Below are 15,288 nucleotides of genomic sequence, written 5' to 3' on the forward strand. Positions count from 1 at the left end.
ATTCCCCGATTAGTATCGAATAGCGGCCGCCCGATCTTCAGATTGCACATTACACCTCACCGCCAACCACATTTCACACACTCGTCTACTGACCCTCACAACTCACACGGCACTCACATTTACTTACACTCACACGCCCCAAGCTACTTACCTTTGTAGAATAATCCTTCCGTCCGGGACACGCAACGCCACCACATGCATCACGTTGATGCACCTCACTTCACTCGCACCAGCCAGAAACGCAAACCAGGGGCAAAAAGCATCATTCCATTCCACGCGGTTATTCGGACTTATCGTTGTCCTTGTTATTGATCATCAGACGAAGTGAACCCTCGAATCTCGATATGTCACTCTCCTATGTTGTCTGGCCATGGCGTTTCGTGTGGACGTCCGCTTTCTCTCATAACGAAACGTTGAGATGAGTAGCCGCCACGTCCCGTCCTTTGGCCCATCATCACAAGGCGAACCGATCAACCTGAGCATTCCCACGGACTCAGTCGGTCCACCGAATGCTGCATGGTCCAATACACGTGATTACTCCCTTCAAGCTTCACTCCAGATCTGAGTCGGCAACAATGTAGGAAAACATCATGGACACGTCAAAGCGTTTTCTATTCTTCCCGATGAACAATGTCTAAACTTTTTACTCTGTTCTCATCAAAGTCCAACTGCGCATGCCTTTTTTTTGCCCATTCCCACGCATGACAGCTGAACCCGGTAGGTGGACATACAAACACTATCCCAACTCACAAGACCACTCTAAGACAGGGTCTTCTCAATGAGGTAGATGCCGTACTTGTCCTTGAGCTCCTTCATGATGGGGTCGTTGATCTTGGAGTTCATGGGTGCCAGGACGCCGCGCTCGGCAATGGTGCCGTTGAGCACCTGCTGGACGGCGACACCGCAGGGCACGCCGACGAGCTTGGCCATGGCCGAGTAGCCCTTGGGCTCGCCGTACTCGGCGAGCGTCGACGTCCGCGTCTCGCGCGAGCCGTCCTTGTGCTCAATCTCAAACTTGTGCTGCAGCATCACCATGTCGCGCTCGCCCTCCTCGAACTGCATCTTCTTCTCCAGCGTCGCGCAGAGCGTGTCGAGCGGGTTGCCGCGGGGCGTAATCTTCTCGTCCGAGAAGACGCCGATCCACCGCAGGCCGCTGAGGATGCGCTGCTTGTCCTCGGGGGACTCGAAGTGGGCCTTTGCGACGATGGCGGCCTCGAGGTCGCTCTCGCTGCTCGAGGCGGCGCCGACGACGGCCTTGGTGGCGTCCTTCCACGCAATGGGGCTGGCGAGCGTCTCCTGGGCGGCGTCCTCGAGGAAGCCAATGTCGACGAGGACCTTGATGAACTGGGGGAAGCCCTGGTAGCGGAGGGTACCGCGAACAATGGTCTGGGCCTCGGGGATGTTGTAGCGCTCCTTGTAGGGGGTAGAGTCGCGGTTGGGGTAGGCGACGAAGGCGTAGCCCGGGTAGATGAAGTAGGGCTTGGCGGTGGCCATGAGGTCCTTGGAGGAGACGTCGACGACCTGGCCGTCCTTGTAGTACTTGGCCGCGTTGCGGAGGGCGAGCAGCACGCCGCGGGAGGACCACGAGAACTTGTAGCCGAGCGGGTTGTCCGAGGCCTCGGGAGCGGGGAGGCCACCGCAGTAGGAGAGGAAGGAGAGGATCTTGCCGCCCTCACGGTGGACCTCCTCAATGGTCTTGACGGCGTACAGGTGGTCGATACCGGGGTCCAGTCCGATCTCGTTCATGACGGTGATGCCGGCGTCCTTGGCGGCCTGGTCCAGCTCCATCATGGCGGGCGAGACATAGCTGGTGGTGACGACGTGCTTCTTCTGGCGGATGGCCGACTTGATGACGGTCGCGTGGAAGGTGTAGGGGATCAAGCTGATGACGAGGTCGTGCTTGGCCACCTCGGCGTCGAGAGCCTTGTCGTCGTTGACATCGAGAGAGATGGGGGTGGCGTGCTTGACGCCCTCGGACAGCTTCTTGGCGGACTCGAGGGTTCTGCAGGCTGCGTATTGAGGAATTGATCAGTTTTCAGTTATTCTGAGTCTGGCGGTAGATATTGGGTGCCTCCATATCTGGTTCGGGCGGGTAGGGAGGAAGAGGGAGAGACAGTGGTGGTAGTGGTGGTGGGATGGGGAGCTTCGTACCGACGGTAACGGGGATTCCGGCATCGCTGAGGATGTCAAGCGTCGGCCGGGTCACGAAGCCCGCGCCGAGCATCAAAACGCTCCTATCATTATCAATCCATTAGCGACCGAAAGTTGTTTGGGACTGAGGCATTCGACGGGAGTATCAGGCTTACTGGGATGCCATCTTGAAATTCAACTAGTTTCTTCCGGATGATGATGGTATCGTGGTTGACCTTGATGCAACTTTTTTGGTTGTTCTGTGTGAGTCAATCCAGGTTCCGACAAGTAGTAGCAGCAGCAGCGAACAGAAGAGGAGGGGTAAGCCAGAAAGGGAACCCACCCGAACTTGGACTCGATATTGACGGGAGAGAAGCCGAACTGGAGCCCAATTATTTTCTCTCAATGTCGTAATTCGCGATTCGTGACTCGACGAGCGTGGAAATTTTCCAAAGCATCCATGGTGGGGTAAAAACCTGAAGGTGCCAAGTTCGATCCGATAACGGCGGCTGTTCCCCCTCTACCCCTCATCATTGGAGTCTAAACTCTCTAATGGAAGGTTCGCTCGCCACACATACTGCGCAGTCAGAGATGGGCAGCAAAGAGATGGATGTGCACGCTCGGTATTCGTACGGATAACCTCGCACAGTACGGTGGGAAAGGAGATGACGGGAGGGGAGAGGGAGGGAGGTGGCTGGGTGTGCAACTGGGCACCTGGGCTACGGTGAGGTCACCAAAGAAAATTTCTAGGGGCCACGGGCGGGGTGTTTTGACCTGGCAGGGCTGGCCAGAACGGCGGGGGTGGGGAGCCATTTCTCTCGACTGATTGGACGGCTGACCAAAGGTGACAGGGGAGACTTGGACCCACATGCAGCTCATGCCATGCCTCGACAGGGGTACCGTTCGGGAGCCTCTTTTTCGCTTATTTTTAGTGTCCGCGTTGACGATTGCACTTCCAAATTCCATTCCATCCGGCGCCTCTGTCACCATGTAATCCTCGTGGTCGTGTTGGTGCAGCTGTTACAAATTGTGTTTATCAACTAAGCAATGGCTATTCACTGTGATTCGAGGAATTACGTTGGAGGGCGAAGGGACTGTGGAGAGTATAGGTATATGTTTTGTTTTTCGCTTTAAGCGTTTTGATTGTTTCTATCTATCTAGGCTCTTTCGTGGGCCTTTTGCCTTTTGTGACGCCAGGGCCACAAATTTGGCCCATGCTTCTATCTTTGGGTATTTTGCCTTTCCATTCATCCTCCTCGCTTCTTTGACATGAGGAGCATGTATAATGATACTACCTCTCTGTGGTCCCCAAAGATCCCCCAAGCCCGATTTTTGATGGTACATCTTCTTGATATCATACATAGTCTACAGGGTTTCGTCGTAAAATCATCAAACGCTTGCGCTGGTGTTGTAATGTGTACGGATTGTCCTTTTCTTCTTTGTCGTGTCATTAGTCCGAGTCTTCGCCATCGGCGTCATCCTGCTCATCCTCATCTTCGTCATCGCTCTCGGGAGGCTGCCACGACTCCTCAAGCTTCAGGCCCTTGCCCGTACCCTCCAGAGGGCGGAAAGAGGCGCCCAGCAGCGAGGACATGGCAGAGCGAGATGTGTCGAGTTGCGGGTCCTGTTCGTACTTGTCGGGGGCATCATAGAGTCCCATGCCCACGAGGATCTCTCCCTCCTCCTCGGGCTCGTCAAGGGGTTGGTAAGGGATAGTGTCCTCATTCGGCACAATAGGTTGGGGCTGCTGGGCCTGCGGCAGCGTTTCGGGGGTGGGCGGAGAAGTGCTAGTGAAGCCGTGCACATGGTGCGAATCCCATTGTGTCGAGGTGGAAGACGGCGTGAGATCCGGGAGCGTAGTTGGTAGAGATGGAAAAGGCTCAGCGTAGCCAGTGTTGTCTGAGGAGACGTAGGCTGGTGGTGCTTGAGGAGGTACGTTCCAGCCCTCGACAGGCAGGTAGTTGGACCCATCATATCCTCCAAAAGGGAGTGACAAGGGGGAGAATGAGGCAACAGGTGAGGTATTGCACGAGTAGGCTGCCGGTGTTGGTGGGAATTGCTGGTATACGTGGTAGCTGTCCGTGTCATATGCCGACGTGACAGGAGGGAATGGGTATTGTGCCATGCTCTGAGGAACGGCCATCTTCTGTTGTTGAAAGGTCGAAGGGTGCCAGCTAAGGGGACGACTCGGTCGTGACTGAGATCCATAGTCGGGCATCGGGACTTGGTCCATGGGCTGCTGCCTCCGCCTCGCCAGGTTTCCATCGTTCACCACAGTTCTTCTCCTTGCCTGCATGGCTGCTGCTGATCTCGGGCTGTTGCTGGCGCTGGTGGGCTTGGCTACACGCATAGCTCCTGCGTTGCGTTGCCCGTTGGAGCCTCGAGATAGCCTCCGTGAAGCCTGGGAGATGGCCATTTGTCTCGACAAGTCGTCCAGAAAGGTGTCGGTGTGATAGGGTGTGGGAACGGGCCCAGGAAGAACGCCTCCCATAAGTGTGGGCATCATCTTGTTTGATGTATGCGAGTGTGTATATGTGTGTGCGTGTGTGTGTATGTGTGTGTGTATATGTAGTTGGTGCCGGACAAGTGTTGTGTTGTGGTGAATAGAGATGATGGATGAATATGAGAGAGGTTGCGGGTTGTTTGTTTCTTAACTAAAAGATCATAGTCGTAGGAGATGCGGTAGATGGTGATGTTATACGTGATATGGAAAGGACGGACTCAGCCCAGGCTATGTATGGACAAGAGGTCATGGTCCCAAAAGGCCCAAGGGATTACAGTAGCGAGAAAAGACATGGGTGATACTAGATCGGTCTTGAAGGATAAAATCAAACCTTAGCTCCAGTATCCGTAGAGGAGCAAGTCGTCCAAGGGTGCGAAGTGGGCCAACAAGTAATTCAGACCATGAACGGTTTGGCATGTGTGCGTGTGTGTGTGTACTGCGCACCAAAAGGCTGCGAGCGCGGGTTGCGTGCAAGGGTGGAGGATGAAATGTTGATGGGAGGTATCCGCGCAGCCAGCGCAGGCGGCAGGCGTCCCAGGCGTGGCTGGCCAGGGGCGGTACGTATTCTTCCGTCTTTCTTCGTGTGAGCGTATGGGGTACCGGTAAGGGTGTGTGCTCCGTAACTGAGGTGAGTGCGGGCTGCATAGTATGGGAACGAAGAAGGTGTCTGGGATTCTATGTAGGTACACTGGATGGTAAGGGGGGGAGCGGCCAGCGGGCTGCGTCATATTGGTTGAGCATGGATCTCACCTCGGAGCGTCGTGCATTTCAGAGTCGAAGCAGACGAGGCGGCTGATTCCCTTTGGGGCTCGAGGTACCTCTTAGAGTAGTCACTCCACGACCGCCGGGGGGGGGGGGGCACGTACATACGGGGGGAGGGGAGGAGGAGGACAGGAAGAGGAGTGAAGCATGGGACGGACTTGTCGATAGCGCTGGTGTGCGTGTGGGCAAAGCAGCGGTGGGTGTGGATGTGGATGCGGAAGTGGATGAGTGGTTGATTGCCTCGCCTCGCTGGTCTCGCTGCCCTGGCCTCTCTGGCACACCGTAGCGTGTGTACGGGCACGAGTGGACACTCACACACCAGACTCTGGACTCTTTGGAGGAAGGGTGGATGGTTGAATGGATGGATGGATGGATGGATGGATGGGATTACTGTGCTAGGGAGGGAGCGTCGGCGGTGGGTGGACGAATGGAGTGTGGAGCGAACCAGGTTGCGGTACCAATGCCACAGGGCGCTGTGTGCTGGCCAGGACTCAGGACTTGGTGGGTGCCGTCTGAGTGAGGAGTGAAGGAGGGAGTGACTGAGTGACTGAGTGACTGAGTGAGCATCGCGTCTCCTCCATTGTTTGGGTAACAGAACGCACCTGAGATGGGACGTGGACAGCCCTTGGGGACGGAGTACGTACCGCCTACATTCCCTCCACCTCGCACCGCGCCATGCCAAACCGACTGTGACTGCAGTGCCATGGCGGGATGCAAGGTTCGAAAATGTACGACCAAGACAAAGTGCCTGAGGGACAACGGCACGCAAGGCATCGTCCTGGTCAACGCGTGAGCAGGCACAGGCTAGGGTGCCAGGGGGGCGCCAGGACAGGGCATCTGATTCTGATTCTGGGCAAATGGCTGGGTCTTGGGAAGTTGGGGCTTGGGAGGGAAGACTCAACACTGAGAGGAGAGTCTGGGACTTCCCGGTACCCAAGTACATACTTACTGCAGCAGCCCCAGAGATGGATCATGGTCCATAAGGGGGGGCTTCACGGGCGGCGGGCGGTCAAGGACGCAAGGAAACCAAAGAGAAGATGGATGGAATGTCCTTGGCCCCAGAAAGAACCGCTCGGCCCAGGCGCTCACGCCGCCAGGTCCGGAGTCTGGGACTCTGGGACTCTGGGAGAGATGCTATCCCTGCTTGCGTCTCGTGCAACACGACTGGACTGCGGTACGGATACCTTCCAGGTTGCTGTTCTGAGGCACGGATACAAAGTATGGATACCACCAGCACCACCTGTGGACCACATAGCACTAGGTATCCGTACACTATGTACGAAGTAGTGCCACCAGAGAAGAGTGCGCCGCCTCCCTTCCAGGGACCCAAAAGTTAAGAAGGGGTCCAAGGGAAACCACACGCGGCGTCGCGGCAGGTCTTATCCCCTTGACCCTGGGGTGGACTTATTGCATTGAGTCGTTCAAGTCCCGTCACCGTCTGACCAGTCACAAGCCGCCATCGAGGATGAAAACACCCCGGTACGCCTAGTTTGAACAGACGGGTCGGATGAGAAGGGGCGTTGCAGTGCTAGCCCGTCGGGGATCTAGGTATGGAACCCAAGGGGAGAGACACCCGCTCCTGGGACCATGAATCCATGGCCGTCATCCCTCTAAGGCTCCAAGCCTCAAGCCTCCCCTCCCCGTCAGGCCCCTAGCACGGCGACGATGGTACGTGAAGATGGGGATGTGCATCTTGCGGCTTGCCTTTACATGTTTTGGTGGTTTCCGTGAAAGTGCCACTCACCTACCGGTAGCTGCCTACCATTGATAATTGAAGACACAATGTCCGTACGCATACAGTGGCGTGTGCGTGATCAATAGACCCTCCTGTCTGCTAACTTGGAAAGGAGGAACTTGCAGCGAGACCACGGCATGCGCTTCTGATACCGAGCCGACTGAGGACTGGCAACATCGTGGAAATGAGACAAAGATTCATCTGTTCCTTGCTGCACTAGGAAGCATCGTTGAGTCGTTGTCTTTAAAACGGAGCGGAAAACTTTCTAACCATCGTACGGCCAATACTCCGTTTAGAAAGATCCAAGGCAAAAAGGAGAAAGAAAAAATAAGATGCGGAAAGCACAGACTTCTGGAAATCCACGATCTCCATCGGGGTCTTGGTCTCAGGGCGCAGAAGAACTTTGAGAGAAGCACGGAGATGGCTCCGCATGAGGGAACCCCTGGTCGGGCAGTACGTACTTGTTCGAGAAAGCAAGCCGGCGCCAGGTAGGTTGTCGGCAGAAACTTTGCAGGCTATGATGCGATGTATGCTTCTATCGCTTCCCCAATGCCGTGTGCAGTAAGTATACGAGTAGATGGGTTCCAAATCGAATTTGTGGTATTTGTTTGACTCACACCTGCGGACCAGACCACGCTCTTGGCGTCTACCAGGCCAGACTACCATGTATCCGTAAGAGAAGGACTGTAGTTCCTTGCTGGGCATCGGCATCGGCCGTGAGAGATCGTACGGATGCGCGTGCAATAGTCTACCGGTAGGAGGACGTGCATGCGGAGTCCATACATGGACGATTTCAAGCCCTGATGAGCGACGGCTCAAGGTACGAAACGGAACGTTGATTGTTTGCAGCCATCCTTGCGGTCAAAATGGGGCGTTTGCCAAGAGGGTGTGGGAGCGTCGACTGACAAGCCGCTTTCCAAAAGGATGGTAGGTGGGACGGATGGGAGCGGATCACAGATCTCGCTCAACCGACAGTGTTGGTTTGCAGTTCTATCCACACACCCCTTGGCCCTGGACTCTGGAAGTTGGTTTGCGGAGACAGCGGCGAGAAGCGGTACGGGTTTTATTAGGTACCTAATCGAACGCACGCGCAGCATGTATGTGAGAGTTGCGGCTTTGGCATTTAGGTGTGGGTGTCGTAAGTAACGTGTCGCCTTCTTGGCTCTCCTTCCAAGCGTCAACAATAGACGGAATGGATCCACGGTTTGTACACGTACGAACACCTAGGTAGGTGTCAAAACAACTGCGAGAAAACAAGCCAAAGCCAGGAAGCCGATTTGACAGAGTTGCCGCAGGTTATCTCATTCCAAGGAGACAGCTAAATTGGCAATACTCCCTACGCCAGGCAGGGCAGCCTATGGGCTAGTCTCATTGTTTCGCTCAGACTTTCTTGGTGAGGAATCCGTACGTACGGAGTACACTGAATGGAGCTTTGGGATGCACCCGCTTGGTTCTTGTGTGGTGCAAGCTGAATCTGACGAGGAGGAATGAAATAACCGGAGGCGGTGGACGCGCATGTCCTGGACAGGAAAAGAGTGGTGGCAGCCCGAAAGCCATGGGCCGTGTTGTTGCAGTGAATGGTGAGTGGGTATTAGTTGATGGTTTTTTGATGCTTTCCAGAGACGCAGGCGGCGTACTTTGATCACGCTCATCAGTCCCAAGTGGTCCGGCCGAGATTGTCTCGATGACCCGGTCATGCAAGCATAGGCTTGAGTCGTAAACGTGGGTGTCATCGGTCATGAGAGAGGAAGAAAAAAAAAAAAGTCGCGTATCCGTAGACGGGTCTGTCGATAGATCCGCATCGCGGGCATCGCGGGGGCTTCAAGCTTCAGCCAGTAAGGTGTCGAGTTGACAAGCCATCATGGTTCCTCCACAGTAGGTTCCATCCATGATCATGTCTAGATGAGGGAGGCGAGCATGGACTGTTTCTTGGTTTCGGCAAGCCGGTGCGGGCAAAAAGTGTGTTGGCAACGACAGTCCGACTCTCGACCGGGCAAATTTGGCGGCAGATTGGAACGTGGGATTGCGAAACCTCCGATATGGATCATGGATGTCGACGCAAAAGGATGTGGAAGACGCTCACACAGCCAGCGGTTGAGGAATAACTAACAAAGGCAGTTAGTTGGTCGATGAATGGAGGATGGTTGGGCGGCATCACTCAGCCTGCTTGGCGAAAAAGTACTGTGTACCGATTGTTTAGCTGGCAGCTGCGTTGTGGACCAAAGTATACCAGTACGCAGCCATCCGCTTTTTCTTTCCGAGCTTGGCCCCTCCTTCATGCCCAGTCCTCAAACAAGAGTCAGCTGTCCCCCCCAGGGCGTGGTATGCGTGGCAGGAGCTGTAGGGTGCCGAAGGTCCAATTCCACAGGCATGGGCATGGTGTCTTGTGTGGATAGAGCACAGTCTCTATCCATAGATTGGAAAAGAGCAAAAGGAGGAAAGGCGAAGAGGGCACAAGGAAGATGAGGGGGTGACACTTGAGGTAAGAAACGCCAAGCCGGCGAGGAGCGGTTCATGGTAGTGGTGGCAGTAGGTACTGCGTACTCCGTACCTTACCCCGTACCTTAGGTAGGTAGCAAAGTTACCGCAGAAAAGATGGAAGAAGAAGAAGGAAGGTTGCGAAGGTACGGTAACCCGTCGGGGAAGAGAGACGAGAGGATTGCGCGACAAGGTAGTCAGTACTTGAAGTTTAGTGAGACATCAATGGAAACCTAGGTAGTGGAAACCTTGCACACCACCCCCCTTACCAAGGAGGGAGCCCCAACCCCCGGGAATATGAGAAGGAGTTCAATCCTATCCCATCCGCTCCACCACAGATATAGCATCGCTGCTGCCGCTTGTGGATTCGTAAGGACACTATGTGCAGTAGTAGGGCGATACAGTAGCAAGGGTCAACAAACAGGGAGGGGAGTTTGAGACGACCAGGACCACAACAACGGGATCAACCAAGGGCAGCGCCTGCTCTCGAGCCCTGACAGCGCAATGCGCAGTAAGGTACATACTCCGTACCTACCCTGCGGAGAGTAGAGACAGGCAGGGCGAGAAACGGCATGGCATGCGGCCAGACACGAGGCTCAAGGACGGAAAAAAGGAACCCAGAGAAGGATCCAGGGGCACAGGCCAGGGCCAGGCGGTAGGCACGAATCTTTGTCACTCTGTCTCCATATTCCGTACGGACAGTTGGAGTCAAATTGGAGACCGCAACTTGCAAGTTTTGTGCTGCGACCCGACTTGCCGTAATTGTCTAGCGTCTGATTACTTGTCACTTCCACGAAGTCAAAGTGGGCTACGGCAGACTGTGTGACTAAGGTAGGCATATGGGCGAGAGGGAAGGAAGAAGAAAAAAGTAAATAGAAAAAAAACTAGATACGGAATCGCCCCTCTCCTCTCGAGCAGAAGTCAAAAGACGGCTGCATTTATTGACGGCCCCCACCCTCTCCGCCATACCTAGGCACAAATCATGGAGGAAGGTTAGCGAGCAAAAATGACCAAGATGCACCGCAGCAGGCACATAAGGTAGTTTTGGGACAGCGAAGACGGAACCTCCATACCTTACCTTAGCTGGGGACAGTAGGTATCCGTAAGCAAGCGGTACGTAGCGTCAGATTTCGAACAGCCGCCGATGGGTGATGAACCAGAGCCAAATTCCCTCTGTTGCGTAGGTAGGTATCTGCACCTGGCTTCATAGGCACATCCTGGTGTCTTGGAATGTATACTCTACATAAATTGCAGGAAGGGGTCGTAGGTAGGTACCTAAGGTAGTGCAGGAGGATGGCGCCCAAAAGGCGAAGGCAAGAATTAACACCTCAGGCAAGAATAGTGCCCAAGAACATGAACACAATGAGTGGGGGCACTTGCTTTGCTATTGACTCAAGGCTCAAGAGGGAAAGGCACGCAGGGAGTCTTTGGCCTCAGGCATAAAGTCGGCCAGCCTGAGGTGGTGCGAGGTGGACTTATGCATCCCGCAAGACTTGAGCTTGTCGATTCCGAGTTCCAACGAGAGACTTCAGCTAACGTAACTCGGCACCACCACGTACCACAAACTGTGTCTGTACGGATACACCACCGCACACCAACAATCTGCATGCCCGTCACTTGTCTATCCATGGCCCATGCCACAGATGGAGACGCCCGTCATCTGAGGCGAGCCCGCGATTGGAGAGTTTGGACCCATGCACCACTACATTTCTCAGCACCCCATTACCCAGTCTCTACTGCGGAGGCCGGTAATCTTTTTCTTCAGGCCATGTTCCAACTTTCAGCGCTTCTTCTGCCCCTGTCTACGCCATTACATCCGGTACCCAATCTCACCGACAACACCCCTAGGCCGGCCTACCCTTCCTTCTAGGGGTATGAGCTTCCTTTTAGAAGGGGGACACGGGGATGTTGCGCCCCTTGCGGTGTGTGTGGACGCCAATACTGGGTCAATATCGGTGGCATTTGGAGCCTTGAGCAAGCCGACGGCCTGTGAAGCGAGCTCTCGTTCCACCGTGGCTAGGTCTGATGTAGTATCAGGCATGGTGTCTCGAGCCCATGACTGCTGCGCTGGGAAGTTGAGAACTGGGCCCCAGCCGATCTCCCCTCACGCCCCGCCCCGAAAGACTACCAAGCAAGCTCCTCCATCCGCGGCTGTGCTTCAGGCCGTTCCCTCCCATCTGAAGATCTCTGGACGTATGACATGGACGCGCATTCAAGGTCTGATGGGCCAAGCCATTGGTGTTTTACTCGTCATTGCTGACTCTTGAGGCCAGCCTTGCTCCGAGACTTCAGAGGTCACACTCGAGAATGCCTGCCGACCAGAAGACCAGAAATGCCGTGCCAACCTTATTAGTACATGGCGATCTGGAATCAAATCACCAAGTCCTTCAAAGACCCGGATAACTACCGGCAAGCTCATGATTGTTTGGAGACGACAGCGCCGGATGTTAGGCACAAGCTGGGCATTATTACGGGCTGTGCGAGAAATGCGGTTCAGTTGGCCCAACGAGTTGATCACAGCCTGCTCGCCTGTGATGGTGCGCACCACAAAGTACCTCACACCTTTTCGAGTTGCTGAACAAGCCAGGCAACTTCCGGACATTGCACGCTTGGCTTTGGCAGCCGCTCTGGCTCTTGGGTTCCCACCAGTCCCTGTTCCCAGACAGCTTCGAGAAGGTTGAAGTGGACAGGCCGCAGGTGATCCGAGATCGAGGGGTCTTGTCCGCTCCAGGAGAGGAGATTATGGTCAGGGAATCCACGGTATCGATAAAGCGGTGGATACAACCGGTGGAGAAGCCCTGCCACCGTGCCACCCTAGTACTCCCCGAATCCCCAGGACCAATTTCCACGTCACTCCTCGCTTTGGATGTCCAGCGGTTAGAGATCAGCTTCCGCAGATGCCATTCCTCCCAAAGCCTGCTCTGGACTGCCCGGCAAGCGCTGAATCGCATCAACCATCAGAGCACAGGCACTGACAGGGACTCCAGGCCAAGGTACTGCGTTCGTATGTACAGTAGGTATGGATCAGCAAGACTCGTTGGCTTGCGTCCGCTGATTCGCTCCCTCGCCTTGCTCCAATCTCGTGCGGCAACAGCATGGAGTTCCCCTCGATCGTTACAACGTCTGACGTCCACCTGTGGTTTCTTTGTCTCACCGTCTCTGTGCGCCTGCGGCCTTCCTGTCGTGGAATCCCTCGCCGCCGTCAACTTTTGTCGTCTTGGTCCGCTGGGCCACCTCGGCCAACGCAACGCAGGAAATATGTACGGATATACGGAACAGTGGCGCGGTGGGTACAGACCCTACAGGACAGGCGTCCATTTCACGTTCGCATTCTTCTCACCACTGACCAGCAGGAAACCCACTTGGACAGCGGACGCGAGGGGCTTCCTTCAGGAGTGGCGGCCTGGACTGGTCTATTTAGTCATTCTGTTGCTCATCATTGTTTCCAGGCACGCCGTCAAACCCACCAGCTATGGGCGTCCGCCTGGCGGCTGGCGCCCTTCACTCCAGTCTCACTTTAGGTCTAGCCATCGGGCAATCACCTCGGCGTGTATTGGGCCGTACTTTGGGGTGCTACACCCCTACGGACACATTAGCACCACTCGAGTGGCACATTGGTGGTGGTTGACAGTGTACGAAGTAAGTGCTTGCTAGATTGCCAGTGACGTCCGTACATCTAACCTACCTACACTCCTCATCCTTCGGTGAAACCATGTTTGTTTTTCGATCAGCAACCCTTGAGGACTGACACGGTAGGCGTAGCCATGACATTCGTTACAAATATCTTTCACAACATGCGTCCCGTACGTATGGCTATCATGGCCGCGCCGACACCGACAACACCGAATCAAGTCGCTTCTCTTCACTTGACTGACTGCTTGCAGCCCGGTTACGCTGGAGGTATGCATTTCCTCCGCCATGATTACCGAATATGCATATAGGTATGCGTCCGGTTTGGACCCTCCTGATTCCTGCTATGTACGGAGTATTCGTACGAAGTATGCACATGGACCACTCTAGTCTCGGTTTTTTGTCAGGGTGTCACAGTCCGCCAACACGTATCCCTGACACGCTCTCCAGACTCCAGCCGGCGCATCAAGCGGCAACAACACTGGGGAGTGCGCAAGACTGCCGGTTGTTAGGCTTTAAACAGGACTGGTCCAACAGCGTTGAGGTGTTTGAGTGCTAATAAGTCTCATCGGAATACCAGAATTTAGAACGGGAGGGTGCCGGGGTTGGCTGAGGGTCTCCGCCTTCTTCGTGTCCTGCGGCTGCAACTGCTGCAGCGTGCACTCAGGCCGCACCTTGCAGCCTGCATACGCACCTAGGTTTTCCACTCTTTTGCGGGCTACAAAAGATGGTCTGGGACTCTGGGTCTAGCCGCCCTGGACTCACCCAAGCACGGTCGTCTACCATGTGAGATGGGACGCGTGAACTCGCGAAGCACACACGCACACAAGAACACACGAGACACCGCGCACGTGACCTCGCTGTCGCCTCGCTCGCTTTCATCGTTGGATTTCCTTCCATCTTCGTTTCATCCAAACGCCATTAACGGTACGTGACCGAAGGCTTATCGATGCCACAGCGATTCAGAGTTATAACTTCTCAGAACACGCCCTCCACCCCTCCCCAGTTGGCGACAACGGATCCCTCCCGTTTCCCGGCTGAAGTCTTTCTGCTCCCATCAGACGGATCCTCCCAGGAGAGACGATGCTTGGATATTATCTTGCGTTAACATAAGCAAGCGTCGCGCAGAGTTTGCCGCCCAATTATCTTGTCGCCCTCACACCCTCACCTTCGCCTGTGTACCTACCTAGATCTCATGCCCGGCGAATATTCCTGGGAAACTTGCCCCTGCTACCACCACGTCACCCATTTCAATCCTTCGGCTGCTGCTAAGTCTTGGGAACGTACCATCCGCTTGATTGGTTGCATCATCGGGCCAATGAACAGCAATGCTCGGTTTCGACGTTCTGCATCACGCCGTCACGTCGTAGGAAAGCATCGTGCCGCGTGCTTGCCATTCTCATCCACTTTAGGCCTTGTCGATGCACATTTGACATCCCATAAGCTTCCCGATACCCAGCGAGCTATTGCAGACCTGGTTGAATCGTCTGTGGAGCCTTGGCAACACTCTCTACTCCGTACACTCTGCACTACTCAGTACCTTACACACCAAACCCCGTGGCCCTGTCCTGGCTTATGACCAAACCATTGTATGCGTCGCTTCTCTGCCACGTAATTAGCAACAGACCTTGGGGAGACAGCACCCCGGTTGTCCTGCCTCGCTGCCCGTTCGACCTTTCTCCGGCAGTGGGAAGGCGCGAACAAGGCTCGTTTCGGTGGTGTGCCTAACATCAGGTAAGTTACGTGGTTACCTACCTAGGTACCTGGACAGCGCCTCGGTCATTCGAAAGTTGACGCCCTGGCTCAGTACCTTAGCCTTCAAGGTTCACGCACCACCTGCCTGAAGAGGCGAGATCTCTTCAACATCCATCCATCTCCCTAAACGTTCCCCGGAACGGAGCCAAATACGATTCACTAGCAATCGTTCGAAGCTTACAGACATAGGTACGGAATGGTCTCTCCATCAATGGTGTTTACTTGTATGGCGGCACCGTGCCGCCTCCACCCACCGCTTACGAATATCAAGTAGGTGCAACAACCCGCTAACAGA

At 54.9% G+C, this 15,288-nt stretch overlaps 2 protein-coding genes across 2 annotated transcripts; both read right to left on the reverse strand.

Annotated features, from left to right (window-relative positions):
- Nucleotides 1-759: 759 nt before the first annotated feature.
- HER10_EVM0003874 (saccharopine dehydrogenase) lies at nt 760-2,317 on the reverse strand (the record flags this gene model as incomplete). The annotated part of the gene is made up of 3 exons (XM_035473536.1): nt 760-2,009; nt 2,152-2,234; nt 2,307-2,317. 3 exons carry the CDS (start codon nt 2,315-2,317, stop codon nt 760-762), a joined length of 1,344 nt encoding a protein of 447 aa, XP_035332440.1.
- Nucleotides 2,318-3,137: 820 nt separating this feature from the next.
- Nucleotides 3,138-5,348, reverse strand: HER10_EVM0013418 (uncharacterized protein). The gene has a single exon (XM_035482777.1). It carries the CDS (start codon nt 4,634-4,636, stop codon nt 3,581-3,583), a length of 1,056 nt encoding a protein of 351 aa, XP_035333621.1. The 5' UTR covers nt 4,637-5,348; the 3' UTR covers nt 3,138-3,580.
- Between the last annotated feature and the right edge of the window lie 9,940 nt (nt 5,349-15,288).

The sequence above is a fragment of the Colletotrichum scovillei genome (genome assembly GCF_011075155.1).
Source record: "Colletotrichum scovillei strain TJNH1 chromosome Unknown Contig00006, whole genome shotgun sequence".
In the NCBI taxonomy this organism is placed as follows: domain Eukaryota; kingdom Fungi; phylum Ascomycota; class Sordariomycetes; order Glomerellales; family Glomerellaceae; genus Colletotrichum; species Colletotrichum scovillei.